Source organism: Citrus clementina, unplaced genomic scaffold (assembly GCF_000493195.1).
Source record: "Citrus clementina cultivar Clemenules unplaced genomic scaffold, Citrus_clementina_v1.0 scaffold_8, whole genome shotgun sequence".
Taxonomy (NCBI): Eukaryota; Viridiplantae; Streptophyta; class Magnoliopsida; order Sapindales; family Rutaceae; genus Citrus; species Citrus x clementina.
In genome coordinates this window covers 21,925,864-21,951,359 of record NW_006262022.1, presented here as the reverse complement: position 1 = coordinate 21,951,359, position 25,496 = coordinate 21,925,864, and the positions used below count along the sequence as shown (strand labels likewise).

The window sequence follows — 25,496 nt, the reverse complement described above, 5'->3', positions numbered from 1 at the left end:
AAAGTTTTGAGTCCAGGGTTCTGAATTTTGATGAGATGCATTCATTGTTCAGTGTGCATTTGAGCAGCCGTCGTTAATGGTTGTAGCTGTGCATTTTCCAATGAAAGTTCTGATTATTTTATTGATGACGTGGATTCTGCTTTCTTTCATCAATCAAAGCTGAGATGCTGTTTTTATTTTTCAGTTTTTTATATTCTTTTGGCTTTTCATGAAGCATTAATTTACGTGTTTGAAGGGAAAAGGTGATATCCTTCTTTGGCCTCTTAACAGTCACGAGCTTTCTTAGCTGGTAAGCATATTTAAAGGCGATGGGTAATAATGAATAGGATTTTTTTTATGATCTAATTTAGTTTTGAGTAAAATTTATGTGGGTGTTCGATAGTTAATAATTAAAAAATAAAAATAATTGAATCTTAGTTATAAATTAATATTAAAAGGCATTGGACAAAAGATTTTAAAAAGTTAAAAAGTTCAGTATAGATTAAGAGAGTATTATAATTCTAATTTTTTAGTTATAACTCGTTAATTTATTCATAGATAACAATAAAACTAATAACAAATCGATCTTAATGAATTCAGCATTAACAGAAGCAATTGCAGCCTATAATATATATAATTCTTTTGGCAAATGAATCAATAAACATTCGAACCGTGCTAGCAGAAGCAATTAACAGCCTAATGCCTCTCTATCAGCAAGTTTGGAATGTGCATCCATTCTTTTCGGCTAAGAGAAGAAAACAATTTTTATCGTTGCATGAAAGTATTGGTTGAGTGGAAACACAAAAAGAAAAAAAATGAAAGAGAAATGATATTTGGAGACCACTTGAACAAAATGGAAACTAATACGGCAACATCGCATCATTTTATGTAGAAAATTATGTGTTTTTTAGAAATAGAGATATCCTTTCTGTCTCTATTTGTGGTCGCCGTGGTTAGTGACCAAAAATCATTTTCTTTAATAAAGACAGATAACATTAACCTTGCCTATATGACAATTGTATGATGATGCAACATCAGTTTGTAGACTTATAAGAGTTTGTATAAACAATAATATAATAATACATATTGAGCTATGAAAATAATATCAGAGAATCAAAAGAATAGCATTTGGAGAATGCCTTAACAGAGTTTCTCAAGATTCTTAGTTTTACTTCTTCAAGGGAGACTCTCATTTTACTCTTGTGAAGTATTCAGTTGAGTTGACAAATCATCCAAAAAATCTTTTTCCTTAGCATATGATCTGAGAGAAGAAAATATAATTGAGATTCCATCAATTGCCTTGTATATATCTCAAAATTGCTTTCTCCCTGCAGGTGTAACTATCCATTCCATTTCCATGGGTGCTAAAATTTTTGTCTCCCATTTGACTTAGAAAATAGAAAATCTGGCCCCTGGCGATGCAACAAGCAGCACCCCCAAGTTTGAAAAACAAGTCCGAAAAGCTCTTAGCACTGTCGATGATATAAACACAAAACGTTTACAATGAGAAATCAAATGGAAGAGGAAAGATAAAATAGTGAGAAACCAATAAACTCTCACAGACAAACTCAAGTTGCAGTAAAAGTATCTTAATCTAACTATATCTAAAACTAAGCAATTAACTAATCACAATTCCCACAAATAATAACTCACACTAAACCTCAAAGAGCTATCCCATTACATGATAATATTTCATAGCAGCAAAATAACTAATAAATAAAATAATTAAACAAAGTAACGATTATATTACTCCAATTGTTGAATGAATCTCTAAAAGATGCAGATCAAGGCGATTTTGGCTTAGGCTTATCAGCTTCTGCCCTCCTCCTGCGGGCAGTTTACTCAGTAGGGGATTTTACAGACACTCTGCGTATCCTAAAAGAATTTCCGGTTATCAAAAGGAGAGAAAATGTGTCTAGAGAAATTTCGCTGCCCTTTAATGCGCTTCACGTCTTCTTCAAGTAACCAGATTGATTATTCCTAAAGGTAAACAGCCTCTAACAAAGATGAAAGATCAGCTATCTCATTGTAGTAGAAGATGTCGAGACATGACAAGTTTGATGAGTTCTCCGAGATGCTCATCTATCCTTTTACTTGTCCGAGGATATATGTCAAAATAATTTTAACTACTAGCAATGCAGATAATATACCACCGGAGGCTGCGGCTGCTGGTTCAACTCTACATGTACGCCGACCCAATGAAGAGGACGGCTGGAAACTGTTGTTAAAAAAGATGCCAAGACTAGTAGTTGAATCTGATGATGTCTAAAGTAATTCGACATTCAAGGAGCCAATCCTGAAAATATGCGGCTGTTTACCTTTAGGAATAGTCTTGCTTGGAGGTTTGCTATCTACCAAAGAAACTAACTACCAAGAGTGGTCAAGAGTGATTGACCGCGTAGAAGATAACTACGGGAGCGGGATAGGGATAAGTCTTTTAGCTTTAAGGTATCAAGAGCAACCTTCACAGTTAAAGCCATTTTTCCTCTATGTGGGGCTTTTTCCTATAGGGTTTGAGATCCCTGTGAGGAGACTGATTCATCGGTGGTGCGCAGGGGGATTTGTGGCACCCATTAACACTGATCTTGCTGAAATGTACTTTGAAGAATTAGTCATCAGAAACCTGATCCAAGTATCAAAATGGAGGCTAGATGGAACCCCGAAAATGTTTCTTGTGCCTATTGTTGTTGAAGTTTCAAAAAACCTTCAATAATCCGGATATACTTAGATAAAAATATTAAATAAGAAATTATACTAGTTTGTTCTATCATATTTAAACTTCTCTTCTTTATTCTTGAAAAATCTTCACAAATCATATTGAAATATGTATTTGTGAAGGCATCCTATTTTATTTTGGTGACGTTTATTTCTTCTCTATTATATGAAACTTCCTAATATGAGAGGGTGTTGTTATAAGAGTCTAACATGATCTTTTTACTTATGCTTTATGGACATTCATACCAAACCATAATATTCTATATCCAAACACTAAAGTCACAAGAAGATTCATAGTTGTTAATAAAATTAGGTTACTTGCAAACCAAGTTAGCTTTGTTGGTATGAGTTAATAATTATTAGCCACGATCCTTAGATATTTGAAATTTTGAAGGAAGTATATCTTAACAACATTCATTTAATCACTTTTGCATAATTAACGTCACCTCAAAATGACAAAAAAAAAAAAAACAATTCAAGAATCAATATAATATTCTCTCAATATGAGTTTTATCTACACTATCATGTTAATTAAGAGACGTGTAAAAATTAAGTTTATGATCAATTGACTTGTTGTTTATCAATTATCACCGATTGTACATGTTGTTGGCCTCTGATAAGCGTATTTAAAAATGGTTGAGTAATTTTACAAGGGTTAAAGCCTATTTAGTCCCTATATTTTAATATTAGTGTCCATTTAGTTCATGTATTTCTAAAAATACATCAAAATATTCATGTCGTTAAAGTATTGATATTTTTACCGTTACTTTTTATTTTTTTTGGCTTACTTTTACAATATCATAATTTTATAATATTTTTTTTGTTTGGGCATTAATAAAAAGAAAATAATTGAATTACCAATTTAACCCTAAAAAATAAAAAAATTATATTAATTTTTTTGCAAACACCATTTGCACATTTGGTAGTTTGCATATAATTTTTGACAATTAAAAATTAATATAATTTTATTTTTATTTTTTAGGGTTAAATTAGTAATTTAATTATTTTCTTTTTATTAATGTCCAAACAAAAAAATTATTTAAAAAGATAATATTGTAAAAGTAAACAAAAAAAATTAAAAAGTAACATTAAGGGTATCAATACTTTAACAGTAAGGATGTTTTGAGGTATTTTTAAAAATATATGAATTAAACGTACACTAATCTTAAAATAAAGGATCTAAATGGACTTTTACCCATTTTACAATTTCTAAGTAATCTTACAATAGGTTTTAAGCGATATAGTATTTATGGATATAAATAATGACTACCTTGGCTTTTGTTCACTTGTGTTTCCTAAGTAATTAAACGTGAGCCTAGTTATTTCTGGTTTTGTTATCTAAAAGTGTTTGGCTAAACCAAATTAACGACATTACTGTGCATAAATAAGCGCATTTTATGCCTAATTAACCAAATAACAAATCGATTTTAGGAGATCAGAATTAAGCCCGCTAAATATAAAATCTCTAGAATAATAGCGACAACTGGCAATAATAGAAAGTGTTTTTTTTTTTTTTAATTCAATTTTATTATTATTTTTTTCAAATTTCAGCCAAAAGGATCAGTGTAAATTCGAAACTCCCTAGTAAAAGCAAGCATAGCCTAAGTAATTAAGATGCCGGAATCTTAAGTAAGAATGTTGAATTACTAACTACATGAGTAAATGCTAATTATTATTTGCTTTCGCTCTTGAAGGACAGATACTCCATGTTTTGGCAAAAATAAATTTTACCTTGTTTTTTATTGAATTTAAAATAAGGCAAATATAATGTGTATATCATTCATATGCTCTTGGTTTAAAAAAAAAAAAAAAAAAAGAGAGTTGGTATTAGTTTGTCACATTTGGATAGAAGACGAGCTAGCTTTCTTTAGTCAAGATTTAATTATGTATTATTTCTTATACAGTAATTATCGATCACAATATCATAAAACATTAAAAAGATCATCACAAAGTTCCATTTAGCACTGAATCCAATAATCATTAACATGGATTTTGCTGAATTTTTAATTTTGTTTTTGAATGAAAACTGCGTTCATAAAAATGTTAATATTACAAAAAATACTTGAAGCTACCTCGAATTAAAAGAAACAAACATGAATATTTCTTTTTTCAAAAAACAAAAGAAAATGCTGTTGTAAATTAAAGGAAAGGAATCTAAGAAATTTAATTTGTGAGGGATTGAACCAAACGGTGAACCTACTATTTAAATAATATCTAAGAGCCTAAAGATGACTTGCAAAACTAAGAATCTTGAAAAAACCCATCAAGGACATTCGCCAAATGTGTAAATTATTCTTTGATTCTCTGATATTATTTTCATAGCTTGATATCATGATACAAACAATCACTTTACTCATGCTAAGTAAAGTATTTTCCAATTCCTTGAAAAAAAGGGGGGGAAAAGTAAAGTATTTTCAGTTGAGTTGATGATCATCCAACATCTTTTACCTTGTTCTGTGAACAGATACAACACGCATGAGATGAGATTACACCCTCAACGTATGATCTGAGAGAAGAAAATCTGAATTGCTTTGTCTCCGTAACTGTTAACTGTCCATTTCCATGGGTGCTCAAGCATTTGTTTCCCGTTTGTATAATCAGTTAGAAAATCTGCTTCGTGAGGAATCAACAGGTAGTGATCCCAGGTTTCAAGAACAAGTCCAGGAAGCTTCGAGGTACCTCCCATCGTTGGAAGAATTTCCAGAAGACGATGTAGGCTCAGCATCTGGCGTCCTCCTGCAACTGCAAGCAGTTTACTTAGTAGAGGATGTTACAGACACTCTGCTTGTCCTCAAACAGTTTTTGGAAATCAAAAGGAGAGACAATAATGTTTTCAAGAAATTCCTGTGGCGGCGGTCTTCCTCGAGTAGGCAGATTCAATTAACCGGTGACATGAAGAAACTGGCTAAGGCCTTGTACAACCACCTCCACTTAATACACAAGAAAGAAGCGGCAGAGACGACTATTTTGAAGATTGATGATTTTATTGGTGGCATTACCCACCACGTGGACTTCTGGGAACATCATATGGCCCGCCCCTGGCAAAGAATTTCCAGCTATTGTTTTGAGCAGGAAATTAACCTTGTTGGTCTTGAAGAACAAATAAACAACCTGGTATCTCTACTAATCCGGGAACACAATCACAATAGTCAAGTCATTGCAATTGTTGGTGAAGCAGGCTCCGGAAAAACAACTCTAACGAGAAGTGTATACGATAGAGTTGATGTGAAGCGGCATTTTGCAAAACGTGCCTGGGTTCGTGTTCGTAGTGAGGCCAAAGTTAGAGATGTTTTGATTGACATTTTACAACAGATTAACGACGAAATGTTGGTGGAAGCATCGAGTCCGGAAGAAGAATTGGCTTCCAGTCTCGCCACACTGGTAAAAGAGACCAGCTATCTCATTGTTGTGGAGGATGTGGAGACACCGCAAGTTTGGCAAGTTCTACGGAAAGCGCTGGATTATTCCTCATCCAAATCCAAGGATGGCAAAATAATTTTAACCACTAGCAATGAGAATAATATACCACCGGAGGCGAAGGCTGCTGGCTCAACTCTTCATGTACGCCGATTAAATGAAGAGGAGAGCTGGGAACTATTGCTAAGAACATTAACAAGAGCAGCTGAACTTGATGGTGTCCTCAACAATTCTGAGTTGGTCACGCTCAAGGAGAGAATCCTGAAAATATGTGGTGGTTTACCTATGCGAATAGTCTTACTTGGAGGTTTGTTATCTGCTACCGTAGCAAACTACAAAGAGTGGCCAAGCGTGATTGATCGTGCAGCTGTGGATAAAAGCGACGGCGGGGTAAGTGGGCTTTTAGCTTTAAGCTATCAAAAGCTACCTTCAGGGTTGAAGCCATTTTTCCTCTACATGGGGGTTTTCCCTAGAGCGTTTGAGGTCCCCGTGAGGAGGTTGATTCATCTATGGTGTACTGAGCCATTTGTGTTACCCATTGACACTGATCTGGCTGAAACCTACTTTGAAGAATTAGTCATTAGAAATCTAATTCACGTAACAAAATGGAGGTTAGATGGAACCCCGAAAATGTGTCGTTTGCCGACTGTTCTATATGACGTCTTCTCTCCAGAGGCAGCAAAAGCAGGATTTTTTCACCATCAATTAGAGTCATCATCCGCGGAAGAACAACAACCGCAGTTTGCAGTTCGTCGCCTGGCAACGTATTTGGGCGTCAGTACCAATTTTATTCCCTCTGAATGGAGCTGGAGCTGGCACCTGCGCAGTTATGTAGCTTTCGACACCCGGATACAAGGCTCACCTGCTACTGAAATATATGTGTTTCTTGACAAGATGATTACCGCTAAAAGTAACAGAGGGGAGTTTGTGTTGCTTACGGTTCTTGAACTTGAGGGCGTATATAAACCAAAGTTGTCCGATGATGTCTTGAGGTCAACTTTCATAGATTCTCTTCCAAAATCTGTGGGCATTTTGCCACGTTTAGAGACATTGGATGTGAAACACACTAAACTTCGTTTTTTGCCTGATTCCATATGGAAAGCAAAGAAGCTGCAGCATCTCTATTTGAACTGGATTCATTCTCCCATTGACGGTCTAAGCCTCTCTTCACTAAACAATCTGCAAACTCTATGGGGTCTCTCCATCGAGTCATATACTCCTCCTCGACAACCTGACCCTAAAGAATTTCCTGGTCTCAGAACGTTGGGTGTGAAATGTAATTCTCCGATGGCAATAAATTTCATAAAAAATTTGGTTTCCGAATCGCACAAACTTCAAGCCTTTAAGCTGGTATGTGCACGATCGGACGAATTTGTCGGAATTGAATACGGCGAAGCAAGAGTCACCACGTTGCAGGAACTATATTTGCGAGGAACTATACATTCTCTCTTCGATTATGCCAGTGTGTGGAATTATCCTAATTTAAAAATCCTAACTCTGTCAATGTCAAGACTAGTACATGATCCAATGCCACCGCTAGAGAAATTAGCTCAGCTGAAAATCCTCAGGCTATACAGGGGAGCCTACTTAGGAGGAGAAATGACATGCAAATCTGGAGGATTTCCACAGCTGCGTGTCTTGAAACTGTGGAATTTATTTAGTTTGGAAGAGTGGACAGTGAAGAAAGGAGCAATGCCTCGCCTCAGAGAATTAGAAATCAGAAGCTGCAACAATCTAAAGCCGCCTCAACCTCAAGGATTGCAAAACCTGACCAATACTTTGAAAGAATTTGTATTAACAAATATGCCATCAACTTTTGGAGATGCTGTTGAACCAATCCTGCAGGGTACAAACGTGCACATTCAAAAGAATCAATGGAGTTCTTTTCTATAGCCAAGCTGGTGAGTCCTCATCTCCTTTGCATTTGTCCATTTAAAATTTCCTTTCATGACACTATTATTGTGCTCTTATAATTATCTTCTTTTTCTGAAAATAATGTTGAAACCAGGAATGAGCACTTCCATATATAGAAGCACGAGATTCGTACAAAGGTGCAGGGTTCTAGAGCAAAGACTACCAATCGCCAGATTAAAATTGTCATGTAAATTCATTCTTCTACGGTTCTACCTTTGGCAGTAGCATTTGTTTGCTTGTTTGTTGCCGCCTTTTCTTCTTCTTCTTCTTCTTCTTCATTCTCCTAATAGAATGTCTAGTACTCTGAATATGTATAGCGTTGTATAAATTGTATTTGTGAATATGTATCGTCTAAACAATGGACACTCTGGGAGCTAAAATGTCGAGTGTTAAAGCTGCAGACGTCGAACTCTTTAAAAATAAATGTATAGAAAGTAAGGGCGGAAACGTCAAAAGTCAAAACTGTAAGTTTTACATGTTTGAATTGTGGATTATATAATTCACTGCTGAATTGGATTTTTAAGTGTTGAATCAATAGTCATAATTTGTTCTTTAATTTTATTCCTTCTCTTGCTTATAACCATCATTGATTCAGTGAGTAGCAAAAATTCAAATTAACACACAAATAATAAATAAACAATTGTAAGACCAACCGATGGCGGACCATGGACTTTTCACGCCCTCTTGCCTATTCGATGTTGCTAATCCCCTGTCCAGTTGGTGTGGGAGGGTTCGAACCCATAATCTGCATTTTGCAATTGTATTTTATAGGGTTTTACTTAATAATTCACTATTTAGTTTTGATATATGTGACGGCTTATTAATGATTCATTATTTTAAAAAGCAGACGAATGAAGCATTTCATTTTAAAAAGGGATTTGGGTTCAATGCTTATTTGAGTGTTGTGGTGATTGCTGTTATTAATTATTAACTAAATTTTAACTATATATTATCATAAATGCACACTTTTGCACAAAAACCTTAGAAAATAGCATAGCTTTTATCAGCTCTTGATCAATTTAAAAAAAAAAATTGCTACTTCAAGTAAATCAGTGAGTTAACCAACTAATTCTGTTGATAAAATCTCTTAAATTAATAAGAGGTATGGTAACAAAATTGGCTCTCATGGTGGGGAGGGTCTGTATTTACTATTTTTGAAATAAAATGAATTATCGAAAAGTTAAAAAGAAAAAAGAAAAGAAGAAGAAGAAGTAAAGTATCATCATTTTCGTATATAAACTATTAAAAGTTAGTTTAGTTAACTTAGATTCTTGTTGTCAGGCATATTACTTTTTAAACTATACTTAATCCGACAAGCAAGTTTGGAATGTGGTATGCATTACTTTTTTGGCTTGAAAAGGAAAAATTGGTTCTTGGCAACACTCCTCAAATTCAATTAGTAGAGTTAACATCACTGTTCTTGGAGGTGATTTTGTAAGCAAATTGGAGAGAGGCATGCTTACATATGTCTCAGCAAGCAACGATGATTATGATTCTTCCAAGTATGTTTTTACTTCTTAATTTGCGATTCATTTTCTTCCCACAAAAAAAGTCATGATTACCCTGCGATGAAACTGCACTTGCATATGTTGTTAATGCAGTTAGAGCTGAATCAAAAGGAAATTAAAAGCATGGTCGATACGTTTCTTAGTCTAAGGATATATTTGGTTAGAATTATTATGTAGTGGCTTTTAATGGAGGACTGTAAAATAAAATCACCACCCAAACTATAAACACATATCGTTATATGATAGATTTTATAATTATTTAAGCGTAATTGAATGCTTACAATGATCTAGACGTCTAGCGCTTAAGTCTTTGATCACTATAGAATCTTCACGTTATTAATGTACTTCACATTTATTCAGATTAATGCATGTTTCCCAATATTTGGGATTCATTTTCTGTTTCTAATGAGTGACAATATATAAATTAAAAGTGATTCGCAGTTTGACGATAATGAGGAAAACAATGGAGGTAATTCCCCCACGATTTCGGAAACTGTGGAAGGATTGGGATCTGCGAGTGACGGTACTACTTAGCCTAATCTTCCAAATAATACTCATCGTTTTGGGTCACCGCAGAAGGTTTGATTCCAAGATTTGGATTAGAATTGTTGCGTGGTCCGCATACTTAGCTGCAGATTCTGTGGCGACTTTTTCTCTTGGTATTCTTTCAGGCAACCTCACAGATTTGTTTGATGAGCACGCCAAATCTCTCGATGCAAACACAGAATTAGAAGCATTCTGGGCCCCGTTTCTGCTTTTGCACCTGGGTGGACCGGATACTATTACTGCGTATGCCTTGGAAGACAATGAGCTCTGGTTGAGGCACGTGCTGGGACTAACTCTCCAGACATCAATTGCTTTTTATGTCTTTCTCATGGCTTTGACAGGTGGTTCCCGCCTTTGAATTCTATCCAGTCTCATGTTTGTTGTTGGCTTTATCAAGTATGGAGAACGAACATGGGTGCTCAGGTCAGCAAGCAAGGAAAAACTTAGACAATCAATGTTCACAAGTACTTCTAGCCCTCGGTCTAGTTCCAGTTCCAGAGACATTGACTTGTTTCGTGACCAAAATGAAATTAAGAATGAGGAGGGGTATATTACAAGACCAACAGTAATGGTTTCTGAGGTTCAGCTTCCGGTAGATCTCTCAGTCTATGTTAACAGCAACAGCTCCATTTCTCACAAAGAAAAACTACTTACCGCCTATGGATTCCTGCGACTAACTAAAGGCCTTTTTTTGGATGCTGTACTCAGCTCCAGAGACAGAGATGGTAGCAAAACTGTTTTTAGATATCTTTCCTTCCAGAATGCATTTCAAGTTATAGAAATGGAGCTTGGATTGTTATATGATTTGCTTTACACCAAGGCACCGCTACTGTATACTCTCTGGGGGCTGGCCCTTCGGCTGCTCACTTTCTTTGTTACCTGTTGTGTGTTAGTGCTCTTCACTTTCTTTCAGCAAAGCCAAAAACAAAAGTATTATTCAAAAGTTGATCTTTCCATAACATTCTTGTTGCTAGTGGTTGCAATTATCCTAGAGATATATTCGGTAGTGTTTATGGTGATCCCTTCAGATGAATTTCTTATTTCGTTTATTAGGCGTAATAATAGCAACGTTTCCACTTCCACATTGCATTTTGCCCTTTCTTGTTTACCATCAGTACCAAAGAGTCCTAGGTGGTCGCATGAAATGTGTCAGCTCAGCTTGCTAAGGTTCGTTGCAGTTGAACCCCGGCCTTTCCACAAAATCCTGAAGCTCTTAGGCATTGATAAAACGCTAGAAAAGCGATGGTGTGTAGCTCATGAAAAAGTCCCCGAAGATCTTAAACAAGTGATCTTCCGGTTCTTCAAGCAGAAAGGTACGGAAAGGTAGGCATGGGAAAGCAATAGCAAAGCTTCCTTTATCATGGTGCCTGGTGCCCAAGGAAATAATGTAGACGATGATGATGACAAGTCAATTAGTGAGGCTGCTCCAAAGCTTGAAGATGACCCTGGGAACAGCATTCTCTTCTGGCACATTATTACAGAAGTTTTGTACCGCTTAGATGGAGAGACATAAGAAACCAGGGAGCCGTTTAAGGCCATTGCTGTACACTGCGACCCATATCATGCAAATTTCAAGATACGTGTTCTATCTCTTAGTGGTGCATCCTTCCATGTTCTCAATTGGAGTACTGGATTTGAGTAGCTTTGAAGATACGGTTCATCGTGTTAGGAATGAAATACGTCGGAATACTAATTCCACTTCTGATGTGTGTGGAGATCTGGTTAAAGAAGAGTGCTACACAAAATTTCGCAGCACGGATAGACTTTTATACGATGCGTCGCGTACAGTTGCCCATCTAAGGAAAAAATACGGAGAACAGGTTGAAATTAATAATTAAAACCATTCTGCTTATTTATTTGTGGTACTTAAAATTAACGGCTAATAACTAATGTCTTAATTATGATTGACAAGCACAGGCGCAGGCTCAGGGACAGGGTCTAGCTGAGAAATGGAATAAACTGGGTTGCACTTGGTTGAAAATTCTGGCATTTGCAGCAAGCAAGAGTAAAGGAAGCCAACATGGTCAGCAGCTGAGGCGTGGTGGTGAATTCCTCACTCATGTTTGGCTTCTCATGGCTCATTTTGGTATGACCGACCACTTCCAAATTTCAGAACTACAACTAACTAGGCTTTATTTTTATTAATTGGAAATACTACAAGCAGTCCATTGTCATATACTCTATCTATAATGGAGTGTCATCGATCGTAATCTTATAATTTGTTTGTTTTGATGTTTCAGTAATTACTTTCACAAAATAATTTCTATCTGTTGTCTCAATATTATAAACAAACACATGTTGTTCAAGTTTTCATGCCGGCTGAAAACAGAGCTCAATGATCCAATTGCCATAAGTATTTTTTAGGGCGATTGCGATGAGTTTTATCAACCCAATATTTGATTCAAGATTAAACTTTCTCGGTACAAGATATGGATCCAAGGATCCTTAAAATATAATCTTAAGGTACTTAGACATCATTAAAATATTTTAAGATGTCACACTAAAACTAGAACAGTACTAATTGCGGTTACTTCATATAATTATAAGTACTAATATGAATGCTAAAGCCATAGTTGCATATTCTCTTGTGAGCTTCGTCGAATCATGGATTATTGGATGGCTTGGGATCATTAATGTCATAACCGTTGTCTTCTTCATTCAACTCATTGAGAAATTTGGTTATGGTTTCCACGAGAAGCCGGTTCGAGTTTTCTTGATTATCAGCCACGCCAGTACTGCTACAACTGCCCTGCCCTTCAGAGTTCTACAAACAAATTAAATTTTATTTACTCAATAATAAGCATAATCTAATATTAATTTATTATGGGAATATTGATAAGGAAAATTAAATAAAAATAAATACCCTTTTCTTTTTGGTCGAACTAGACCTGACAGCGTCCATTATTACAGCAATCTCGTCAAACCGCCTCATCTGTAAACATTAAATTAATTATTTGATCAGCTTCGAATAGCGGATTAATTTTGTTTTATCTACCTTAGAAACATTTTGTTGAAACAAAGAAAGGCAATTGTGTTTTTGTAGATATGTAATAATAATCAAACCCATGACTAGCTAGCTAGCAATGATGTTGATTGCTGTACCTGCTTTACCATCTTTTCATACTTCCTAAAGGAGCGATAAAATCTGGCCTCATCATCATCTTCCTTGGACATTATTTTCTCTCTTTGCAAGTTTTAAATAGTTAACACCTTTAATTTCACGCAGATAGTTAAGGCTTTATTTATAGTGTATTTGGTCTCGTGAAATTAGCTAGCTAGGAATGTACGTAGTTAAGCTTCATTGAGATCGTGATCAGTTTATAACGATTATCTGCCTTCTTTTCATAAAAAGTATGGAGACAAAACAACGTTATTTTGGCGATTGTTCATTTCTTCTACGTTACTAAAGTATGCTAACGAGACTCTTGTGATCGTGAGAGAATACTGTTATAAGAGTCAAATGCAATCTTTTTATCTATGCTTTATGTAGCTTCATACCATACCATGGTAGTATATTTGTAAAACTAAAATTAGAAGAACATTCATATTTGTTAATAATACTAGGTTTCTTGCAAATCAAGTTAGCTTTGCTCTATAGGCTGATGCTATAATCATTTGCCACAGTCGATAGATATTTGAAATTTGAAGAAAATGTACTTATTGACGCTCATTTTAATATCTTTCGTATAATTATTATTCTTAACATCACCTCAAGATGACAAAAAACAATAAATTAAGTGACACTACTGCCAAACAGAAAAGGGTACTTCCAAGCATTTTGAACACCTTAGGTATGGAAAAATTACTGATGAAAACCCCTGGTCAATTACCTGAGTGGCACGAACACACAATCGAACAATGAATTAAAATATTGTGTCAATATTTCATACGGTTGTCTTCAATTACACTAGGAAACTCAATCAATTTGTATATCCCAGTCAAAATGATATTCACCCATTCATAATCACCACACCAAGTATTCATTGTGCGGCCTGTTTTCAAATCTCTGCACACAACAACAAAATCAAGTTTCAATTTTTGGGCATCTCGGAACAGAAAACGCAAGAGAAAGATGGCACAGCATCAATATAAGCTTTTCCTTATAGTCCAATAATGCAGCGGGAGTTTTCTTCCTCTTTCTGAATTTTTACACGCTATAACCTTCTCATCGAGATGCCAATGACCGTAAATTTAATAGAAAAGAGGGTAAAGCAGTAAACCCGCTAATGAAGGCTATGGCTGTAGCAGTTTCAAACTGTACGCAATGATTCTGGGAACAGCTTTGAAGATCATTGTCAATAAGAACTGTGATGCCAGCTGAAGCACACGCTGCAGCAAATATAATTGTAGATGTTATCTGCACGAAAAGACACATCATCACTTAACCATAAAGTTGAAACCAAAGTTTTCATGATCAACAAGCTTACAAATCAGAACAAATGTCTTCAGCTGGTGTAGAATGCGGGATCGTAAAAAAATATGTAACATAGGAGAAAGAAGACAGGTTGGATGGACAAGCAGTTCAAAATGTCTCCATTTCTTGGGTGCCAAATTTAACACAGCAAGGTCCCATATAGCACGGTAAATGCTAACTGCGGCAGTCAGATAAATAATGCAAGGAAACAATTCTTTTGAGAATTGGTAGTGATAGTGACGTATGCTGCCAAAACTTAGTTCTGTTATAACTGCTACATGTCAATATCTTACCCCATCATGAACGGTAAACAAGTTGACAATTCTATTATTCTGCATGGCTCTGCAAACTCTGCAAGCCAGCAGCCGCTGCAAGGAAGCTGAGGAAGCAAATATCAGAAAAGTTTTATCCCATCACATGAATCAGAAATTTTAAGGATTAGCATAATACGCAGACTCAAAAATTTGAAAATCCATCAGTTAGTTAATCACATATTTAATTCAAAGTCAAAAGAATGCAATAAAAAAAAAGAAGGTCAGAAACATGATTACTTGCAAAAGCTGTTGAAATTGGAAAAGTTTTCCAACAGAGATGATACACAAGAGAAAGCATACACAGAAGAAAGCATAACTATTTTATATTTTTACAGCCTGAGAAGTTTGCTGGTCATTTCACAGAAGGGTTTAAACGTTTTAAATGGGCCTGAGTATGTGGGTTTGGTGCGAACACAGGTGTCAGATTCATCAAATCCCGAGAGATCTTGGAGAATCGAAAATGTAATCCTTCAAATTATCCGTTTGCACGCCCTAATTGAAACTTGTAATACATATAGTATACAGCACATAACTTCAGTTTTATAGAAATATTCTGCAACAGACAAACAAGTGCTCTGTCTTCCTCTTAAAGACTCGAAAGATACGGAGCCCAATATCTTTGGGAACATTTAATTATGAATTTTATGATTTTGGTTGAGTGAAGTTAAAATATGAAATTACATGTCAAACCTAAAATATGTTAAATATGAATATGAGAGGGCAAATAATAGAACTAAATTTTAATTGAATGCTTTTCTGTTCTCAAATTTTTCGGGGGGCACCTTGCCAAGGCAAGAAGTGTACTAAGCTACCTTTTCCAAATTATTAACAGTTTTTCTACATAAAAATTTAAATGACAGTATACAATTGCATTGTCCTAGAATGATGTGAATGGAAGTACTAGGCCTTTTCAAATTTCAATATGCAATGAGACAATAAATAACATTAATTTTGTTCCCTCTCTTCATGGCCACATCAATATTCTTCAATTAAGAACATAACAAATAGAGACCCCAAAAAAAAAATAATGTTTCCCTTATAAACATGGGAAAGAGATGATAGAATACTTGCCAATCTTAGTGTAATCAGGGCCTTAACTCAGGAGATTTTTTCACTTTTTTGGAATTAACTCTGAAGATTTGTGAAAATTGACAAGCGAAATTTAATGAGAATCATTTCCTGCCCAAAAAGTTTCAATCTTATATATAGCACGCTCATAATTTTCGGAGAATATCCTAGCATTTCCTTTCTAGGATAAAAGAAAAATACAATTCATCGTATTCCACACTAAACAAATTTCCTCGTTCATATTTGAATCTAAAGTGTAAAACAAAAGAGTGCTCACAATAAACATGGCAGCCTCAAACGGAAGCGAGTACTACGAGGTCGAAATAGAAGGATTTGCGCCGCCTTCGAATGCCGAGGAAGACGAGGAGGAGCTAATGTGGGCGGCGATCGCAAGACTGCCGTCGCAAAAGCAAAGAAACTACGCGTTGTTGAGGAGAACAAGTTCCGGAGACGAAGCGAAGACCGAGACAATTGATGTGAGGAAACTCAGTCGAAGTCACCGTGAACTCGTCGTTAAGAAGGCCCTAGCCACTAACGATCAGGATAATTACAGACTTCTTTCCGCCATCAAAGAACGTCTCGATAGGTACTCATCTCTCTCTCCATACATATGGATGAAAAATTGTGATGAGTTTTAACCTACAACCAATAGAAACGATCTTCAAGTGAGTTATACAGTGCCAAGGTCTTATTTTTATCTTATTCTTGTAGCCCTACGTTACATTAAATATAACTTACTGTTTTATTATGCTTTTTTTGTTTTTTTTGTCATTTGATCTTTTTCGACGGTACAAAATAATAGATCAAGAGAAATTACTGACTTTATACTTTGTTCTGCCTGGGAAATTTTCCAGGGTCAATTCCTGAGGCAAAGTGCGTTACTGTTTTATTAAGTTGTCGAGCAGTGATAGTCAACGGACGTCAAACCTCACAAATGTGAAAATATTTATAAAAAAAAATTATATATTTTTAACTGATAGGAGGAGCCCATTCGGCCCCTTCAATGAGACCATTATTTTTCTAAATTGAGTCAGGGAGAATTTTGATAGTAAATTTTTTTTTTCGTACGGACGTCTGTTGTCAAAATTCAGGTTCTTTTATTATTATTACTATTTATTTATTTATTTATTTTTCGTGAAAAAAATATTATGTATTTGTCTAACTATTGTTTTTATAATCTGATGCGTGTTTGCGTATTGGTTGAATGTTAAAGGGTTGGTCTAGAAGTGCCGAAAGTAGAGGTGAGGTTGCAGAACTTAAGAGTTGCGACTGATGTGAAAGTAGGGTCTAGAGCTTTACCAACTCTGATTAATGCAACTCGAGATGTATTTGAGGTTTGTATATCTTTTTCCGTATTGAATTATTATTTCATTTGTGTGTATTCTAAGTATTTACAAATTTTGTGTTCAAAAGAAAATTACAATTTTTCTAACAAAATTTATAAGATACTTCTATAATAATTATTTTATTATGATTTCTTGTGGTTCGAGTGCAGAGAGTATTTGCTGGTTTAAGATTATTCAAGCCTAAGAGGCATTCTTTGACCATCTTGAACGATATAAGTGCTGTTGTGAAGCCGGGAAGGTACGCAACAGCCCGTGGAATAATAATACATCATACGTGCATATTTCTGACGTACTTCTGCTGTAAATTTAAGTGCTCACGCCACAGTTCACAATAGTGACATTTGTGATGTTAAGATTAATCACTTCACAATGAACTAATTCAGTAAGACAGTCTGCTCACCTAGTTCACGTTTGTAGTTGTTGTGTTTGTACTTTTTTTTAATTGGTAAATGCTCATAGCTTTTTCTTTGTTGCTAATTAATGTTACAAGTTACCCACCTGCTTATACTTGATAAATGACAATTCCATTTCACAGCAACTATAGATTACATGTCGTGGTGCAGTATGCTTGGTGGATTTTGGTGCTTTCTGCTACTTCGTTGGAGAACTTTATTAGTGTCACGTGTTGTTTTATAAGTAGTCAAGTGAAATCAGCATTCCCTGCATATGATGGATACTAACTTTTTGTCATTTGTAGGATGACTTTGCTCTTAGGACCTCCTGGTTCTGGAAAATCCACCTTGCTTTTAGCTCTGGCTGGCAAACTTGACGGCAACTTGAACGTCAGTACTTGCTGCTTATCACATCAACAATATATAATTTCAGAGCTGTTATCCTTATAGTCCAATTTTTTTTTTTTTTCTTTTTCGTCTGCTTAGAAGACTAATTATAGTCAAATTCTTTGTGAAATGTGTAATTTCATGGAACCTCTTACTAATATGATTTAAATTCCTACAAGCTCTTATTAATAGGATCTTCCTTGTCATTTGCGCTAAAATGTTGCTTTAGTCCTGCTCAACGGCAGTACTTGTGTTGTATGATGAATTACAAACCCATCTTTGTTTGCAGAAAAGTGGTAGTATCACGTACAACGACTGGGAGCTTGATGAATTTCAGGTTCAAAGGACTTCGGCATACATAGGCCAAACAGATAATCACATTGCTGAGCTCACCGTTCGCGAAACCTTGGATTTTGCCGCTAGATGTCAAGGGGCAAATGATAGTTTTGCAGGTTTGTTCATTCATAACTATTAGATGGTCATTAATTACGTAGAATCTTAGTCCTGATCATACGTGTTTCATTTTTCTTTCCATGTCTGTAGCATATATCAAGGACCTGACTCGCTTAGAAAAGGAAAGGCACATACGTCCAAATCCAGAGATTGATGCTTTCATGAAGGTCGTCATTTTGAAACACTGCCTTCTTCTTTTATTTTGTGCACTTACGTTTCCTTACATCTGTCTTGATTTAATTTAACCACTTTACTCAACAGGCATCATCCGTGGGCGGCAAAAAACACAGTGTTTCAACAGATTATGTCTTAAATGTGCTCGGTCTTGATCTGTGTTCGGACACTGTAGTTGGTAGTGAGATGCTCAGAGGTGTCTCAGGTGGTCAAAAGAAAAGAGTTACAACAGGTCCCTCCCTGCTTGCATTTGTACAGATGAGAAAATTTTCTTGAGGAATCTTATCATCATTGTTGGTAGACATAATAATAATTGTGCAGCTTATAATATGCAGGAGAAATGATTGTTGGGCCAAGAAAAACCCTGTTCATGGATGAAATATCAACGGGCCTTGATAGCTCAACTACATTTCAAATTGTGAAATGTGTGCGCAACTTTGTTCATCAAATGGATGCCACTGCACTGATGGCTCTTCTTCAGCCTCCACCTGAGACATTTGAGCTGTTCGATGATTTGGTGCTATTATCAGACGGCTATCTGGTGTACCAAGGCCCTCGAGCAGAGGTGTTGGAGTTTTTCGAGTCATTAGGATTTCGGCTGCCTCCTCGTAAAGGGGTTGCAGATTTTCTCCAAGAGGTGATTTGTTAAATATAAATACCGGTTATGATGTTTTCTTTGGGCTTCCTAACTTTTTTTAAAAAAAAAAAAATTTGTGTTTTTCTTTAACAGGTGACTTCCAAAAAAGATCAAGCTAAATACTGGGCTGATACTTCAAAACCATATGTATTCCTTCCCGTTTCAGAAATTGCAAATGCTTTTAAAAGCTCCAGATTTGGAAAGTCTCTAGAATCCTCACTTGCCGTCCCATTTGATAAATCTAAAAGTCATCCTTCAGCTTTAGCCACAACAAAATATGCTGTTTCAAAATGGGAGCTTTTTCGAACATGTTTTGCACGAGAAATTTTGCTGATCAGCAGGCATAGATTTTTTTATATGTTTAGGACATGCCAGGTATGCTTTAGCTGTCTACATCTTTGCTTGTTAATATAGCTTTTCGCTCATGGTGTGTTTTGCATGTGTTGAAGGTTGCATTTGTTGGATTTCTCACGTGCACAATGTTCTTAAAAACTAGACAACATCCCACAGATGAGAAAAAAGGCGCCCTGTATCTCAGTTGTCATTTTTTCGGAATGGTGCATATGATGTTTAATTGCTTCTCGGAGTTACCTATTTTGATATCTCGACTCCCAGTGTTTTACAAGCAACGTGATAATTACTTTCATCCTGCATGGGCATGGTCCATTGCGAGTTGGATTCTTCGCGTGCCTTTATCCATCATCGAAGCTGTTGTTTGGTCTTGTATTGTATATTACACTCTTGGTTTTGCCCCTGGTGCTGGGAGGTATGTATTTCCTTGTACACATGATGTTTATGCTTTCCACAATTCGTTTGTAATCATAGGTCCCTTTTCATTTTTCAGATTTTTCCGTTACATGCTGTTGCTGTTCTCCATACACCAAATGGCATTGGGACTCTACCGCATGATGGCCTCAATTGCGCGAGATATGGTCATTGCCAATACGTTCGGATCAGCTTCTATGTTGGCCATATTACTGTTGGGTGGATTCATCATTCCAAAGGGTAGGCTTTGTTGTTTTGTATATTTTGACATTAATTCAGGTCTATTACTCATGTTTGTGTTTCACATTTCAGAATCAATTAAGTCCTGGTGGATCTGGATGTACTGGGTGTCACCGTTATCTTATGGGCAGAGTGCAATTTCTGTCAATGAATTTACTGCCACAAGATGGATGAAGAAATCTGCAATTGGAAATAACACAGTAGGTTACAATGTTCTTCATTCACACAGCTTACCTACTGATGATTATTGGTACTGGCTTGGAGTTGGTGTTATGTTACTTTATGCTTGGCTTTTCAACAACATCATGACTTTGGCCCTGGCCTACCTAAATCGTAAGTCACAAGAGGGAGTTTTGCTTTTTATCTTTTATCAGTTGATTATGTTCTGATTATTTTTGTTCATTACAGCTCTTAGAAAATCACAGGTGGTGATACAAAGTGATGATCGAGAAGAAAACTCTGTCAAAAAGGGTGGTCAGTCAAATTCATTTGTTTTCCTTGAGAATTATTGATTTGTAGCTATACTTTTGTCTAGCCAATACTAAAGAAAATTGGTTTTCAACTGTTTAATACATCTTATTATTCAGTGGCCAGTCAGGGGTGTGAACTAAAAACAACTTCCTCTCGGGAGGATGGCAAAAAGAAGGGCATGATCATGCCATTTCATCCATTGACCATGACTTTTCATAATATCAGTTACTACGTTGATACTCCCCAGGTGTGTCTGCCTTCTATTTTCGATACTTTCGCCTCATGTAATACGTAAAATCGATGTTAATTTCTCTTTTCGGGTGGGCCGTGGGTGGTTATCAGGCAATGAGGTCAAAAGGTATACACGAAAAGAAATTGCAACTCCTGTCGAATGTGAGCGGAATATTCTCACCGGGTGTTCTTACCGCTTTAGTGGGGTCAAGTGGAGCAGGCAAGACCACTTTAATGGATGTTCTTGCCGGTAGGAAAACTGGTGGTTACATAGAAGGGGATATAAAGATATCAGGTTATCCAAAGGAGCAAAGCACGTTTGCCAGAATTTCGGGATACGTTGAACAAGAGGATGTTCATTCTCCTCAGGTGACAATCGAAGAGTCTCTTTGGTTCTCTGCCAATCTTCGTCTACCAAAGGAAATCAGCAAAGATCAAAGACATGTGAGTTCCTTGGCACTTGCGAGTTGCGACCTCATTGTACTTTCGGTTGAATAGTTATCACTGTAGTGATATTCATTTTGCTATAACCCATTGCAGGAGTTTGTTGAAGAGGTGATGAGTTTAGTAGAGCTTGACAGTTTACGGCATGCGTTGGTTGGTTCTCCGGGTAGTTTTGGTTTATCAACGGAGCAAAGAAAACGCTTAACAATAGCAGTGGAGCTTGTTGCGAATCCTTCCATTATTTTCATGGATGAACCCACATCTGGACTGGATGCTCGAGCAGCAGCCATTGTGATGCGAGCTGTTCGTAATACTGTTGATACTGGACGAACGGTGGTTTGCACCATACATCAACCAAGTATTGAGATCTTTGAAGCATTTGATGAGGTTGGTCTGCCGTGATTTTGTGTGTAATCCCTTCTATTTTCTGGCAAATAATCTTTGGGTCGTAAACCACAGCTACTTCTTATGAAACGAGGGGGGCGGGTCATCTATGGAGGGAAGCTAGGTGTCCACTCGCAGATTATGATAGACTATTTCCAGGTGACATTCATTTGCCAGTGGCCACACTTCGAGTATTTGCTGGTTTTAATATATTAATGATCGGGATGGTGACTTGTTTATGTCTAGGGACTTGATGGAATCCCTCTAATTCCTAGTGGTTACAATCCGGCTACTTGGGTGCTTGAGGTTACCACAACTGCTGTTGAAGAAAGGCTCGGGGTAGACTTTGCAAACGTATATAAAAGTTCCGAGCAATATAGGTGATTGAATTGATGTCATATTATTGTTGCTGCCGTTTCAACACGAGATTTCGTCAATTATTTGACTTTTATGATGGTTTTATTACATATGATTTATTTTGCATGCATATAATTTCTGCAGGGAAGTAGAGTCTTCAATTAAGAATTTAAGTGTTCCACCTGATGGCTCCGAACCATTGAAGTTTGCCTCAACATACTCACAAAATTGGCTATCTCAATTTTTTATTTGTCTTTGGAAGCAAAATCTTGTATATTGGAGAAGCCCACAATATAATGCCGTCAGGTTAGCTTTTACGACAGTTGCTGCATTGATACTTGGCTCTGTGTTTTGGGAAGTTGGTTCGCAGAGGTAAAATTGTTTCCTCATTTCTTGAATTGGCTGTTACATTTTAAATTATTTTTTGTAGTAATCTTTTATCTTGAGATAGTAAGCCCATCAATATAATAAGCTCTTCAGGGACTCATCTCAAAGTTTATTTATGGTCATGGGAGCTCTGTATGCTTCATGCCTCTTTCTTGGGGTCAACAATGCTGCCTCTGTTCAGCCCATAGTTTCAATTGAGAGGACGGTGTTCTATAGAGAGAAAGCAGCCGGGATGTATTCACCAATTCCTTTTGCAGCAGCCCAGGTAACAATAATGCTACTAAAGTATATTCGAGAAGTTATAGTCTCGTCTAGACTCTAAAGGATAAATAAATATGAAAATCTCAATTGCTCCTTCCACAGGGTCTTGTGGAGATTCCGTATGTCTTTGTGCAAACATTACTATTTGGCGTCATCACGTATTTCATGGTTAATTTTGAAAGAACAATGAGTAAGATTCCCCCTTCTGCTCTTATGTACAGAATACAAATGGTGTTTTTTGCAATTGGTTTTCTTTCCTAACGCAAATGCTTTTATGTAATGAACATTTCTTTCATATTGCAGGAAAATTTTTGCTGTATCTTGTCTTCACGTTCCTCACCTTCTCCTACTTTACCTTCTTTGGCATGATGGTTGTTGGTTTCACTCCTAACCAGCACTTGGCAGCTATCATTTCTTCCGCATTTTACTCTTTATCGAATCTCCTTTCAGGTTTTCTTGTTCCACAACCGGTAAGTATTATATATAATCTTGAGCAAATAAATCAAATAGTACTTTAAATTACGAATCAACTTCTTATGTTTGTGGTATATTAGAGTATTCCGGGATGGTGGATCTGGTTCTATTACATCAGCCCTGTTGCATGGACTCTCCGGGGCATCATAAGCTCTCAGCTTGGTGATGTGGAAACCATGATTGTGGAACCTACGTTTCGAGGCACAGTGAAGGAGTATCTGAAAGAAAGTCTTGGCTACGGCCCTGGGATGGTAGGAGCTTCAGCTGCAATGCTTGTTGCCTTTTCCGTTTTCTTCTTTGGCATCTTTGCTTTCTCAGTAAAATTCCTCAACTTTCAGAGAAGATGAATGCTGGACCCACAGAGAGTCCATTAGTGCCAGATAGTCCTGCAAATCATCTTTAGATATAAATTTAGCTTCACATAATTAAACATTTAGACTGTTGGTATTTCTGATAATAATACAGAATGTGAGGAAATGTTAGTTGCAGAACTTTTCTTGATGATTAATCCAGTCTAGTGCAAGCAGATATATTGAAAATATGTTCAAGCCAATGTCAATGTACAACTTTAGTGTGTTAGGATGATAAGCTTGTTCTTGTTCACTGGTGTGATCATGTTATTATTTCCAATGTTTAATTGAAGTCTGGAGACGGTTCCATACTTCCATTACGGTTATGCCATTGTCACAAGTGCTCCCTCTTTTTTTACAAACAGAACTTTTCAATATATAATCTTTGCCCACAGAACAGAAGGTTTGAATTTACAAACGAAAGTTAAATTTCTTAGTGCAAATGTAAATATGTTTTTTACCATAGTTCCTAATTTTTGGAAAATGAGTTAGAAAAATGATCTGCTCATTTATTAAATGACTAAGAATTTTATTTATTAAAATCATGATATCATTTATTCATTTAATAAATTATAAACATAAAACAAGCATAGTTTTTTTAACTAACACTTAAATTAAAAAACCTAACGATGATAAAATATATTAAAAGATTCAATTTCAAATTATTTGTAAATCATAAAATTTTAAGTTTACTTGTCATTAAAAAGTTTTATTTTTATATACTTTGACCTGCATGCTATTAAATGTCCATGGGCTGTGTGCTAGCACACAAGTAGAGCTTTCTTATTGTACGCTTTTTTATGTGTCGTGCTTTTACACATCTAGAATCGTGTTGTGCTTTTAAGACCCACATATCTAAAATTCTTAGTCCAACCCAGCTTGTGTGCATGTCATGCAATGCCGCATGCCCACCAAAACGTGCTCATGTCGTGCTGTTCTCATGCCCGTGCTGCTCGGTACATTGGCCATCTCTAAACATAACATATATAATAGTCTACCTGATTTTGACATATATAACTAATCCACCTTGTTCTTATGAAATAAGTGGGCCAGGTGATATATTATGAAGGGAAGCTAGGTGTCCACTTGTACATTATGATATACTATTTCCAGGTGACATTCATTTTCTAGAGTCCATTCTTTGGGTATTTGCTGGTTTTAATATATTAATGATCTGGATATTGACTGGTTTATTTCTAAGGACTAGTTGGAATCCCTCTAATTCCTAGTAGTTACAATCCAACTACTTGGATGCTTGAGGTTATCACAGCCAACTGTTGAAGAAAGGCTCAGGATAGACTTTGCAAAATGTATACAAAAATTGCGAGCAATACAGGTCATTGAATTGATTTCATATTATTGTTACTGTTGTTTCAGCGTGTGCTTTCGTCAATTATTTGACTTTTATGTTATTTTTATTATATATGATTTATTTAGCATGCATATAATTTCTGTAGGAAAGTTGAGTCTTCAATTAAGAGTTCAAAAGTGTTCCATCTGTTGGCTAAGAACCAATGAAGTTTGCCTCAACATACTCGCAAAATTGGTTGTCTCAATTTTTTATTTGCCTTTAGAAGCATAATTTTGTATATTGGAGGAGTCCATAATATAATGTCGTGAGGTTAGCTTTTACGACAGTGGCTGCATTGATACTTGGTTCTGTGTTTTGGGATGTTGGTTCGCAGAGATAAAATTCTTTCCTCATTTCTTGAATTAGTTGTTACATTTTAAAATATTTTTTGTAGTAACTTTTTTTGTTAAAACGGTAAGCCAATCACTATAATAAACTCTTCAGGGACTCATCTCAAGGCTTATTTATGGTGATGGGAGCATTGTATGCTTCATGCCTATTTCTTGGGGTCAACAAT

At 36.1% G+C, this 25,496-nt stretch overlaps 2 protein-coding genes across 2 annotated transcripts; both read left to right on the top strand.

Moving 5' to 3' along the window:
• The first annotated feature begins 5,256 nt into the window (after window positions 1–5,256).
• Window positions 5,257–8,004, top strand: LOC18035031 (probable disease resistance protein RF9). The gene has a single exon (XM_006424501.1). The coding sequence runs from the start codon at window positions 5,257–5,259 to the stop codon at window positions 8,002–8,004; it is 2,748 nt and encodes a 915-aa protein (XP_006424564.1).
• Window positions 8,005–15,997: 7,993 nt separating this feature from the next.
• Window positions 15,998–23,716, top strand: LOC18034107 (ABC transporter G family member 31). Its single transcript, XM_024179965.1, has 23 exons — window positions 15,998–16,461; window positions 17,089–17,209; window positions 17,371–17,459; window positions 17,919–18,003; window positions 18,290–18,452; window positions 18,544–18,620; window positions 18,715–18,859; window positions 18,963–19,264; window positions 19,358–19,639; window positions 19,714–20,030; window positions 20,109–20,269; window positions 20,342–20,602; window positions 20,678–20,743; window positions 20,857–20,987; window positions 21,083–21,415; window positions 21,512–21,802; window positions 21,875–21,958; window positions 22,046–22,179; window positions 22,301–22,528; window positions 22,637–22,808; window positions 22,907–22,994; window positions 23,108–23,274; window positions 23,359–23,716. Exons 1-23 carry the CDS (start codon window positions 16,160–16,162, stop codon window positions 23,623–23,625), a joined length of 4,266 nt encoding a protein of 1,421 aa, XP_024035733.1. The 5' UTR covers window positions 15,998–16,159; the 3' UTR covers window positions 23,626–23,716.
• Window positions 23,717–25,496: the final 1,780 nt, after the last annotated feature.

Coding starts and splice junctions, on each gene's coding strand:
- LOC18035031 (XM_006424501.1), top strand. CDS start 5,257: ATGGGTGCTCAAGCATTTGTTTCCCGTTTGTATAATCAGTTAGAAAAT.
- LOC18034107 (XM_024179965.1), top strand. CDS start 16,160: ATGGCAGCCTCAAACGGAAGCGAGTACTACGAGGTCGAAATAGAAGGA. Junction 18,004..18,289: donor AACTTGACGGCAACTTGAAC/GTCAGTACTTGC, acceptor CTTTGTTTGCAG/AAAAGTGGTAGTATCACGTA. Junction 19,265..19,357: donor TTGCAGATTTTCTCCAAGAG/GTGATTTGTTAA, acceptor TTTCTTTAACAG/GTGACTTCCAAAAAAGATCA.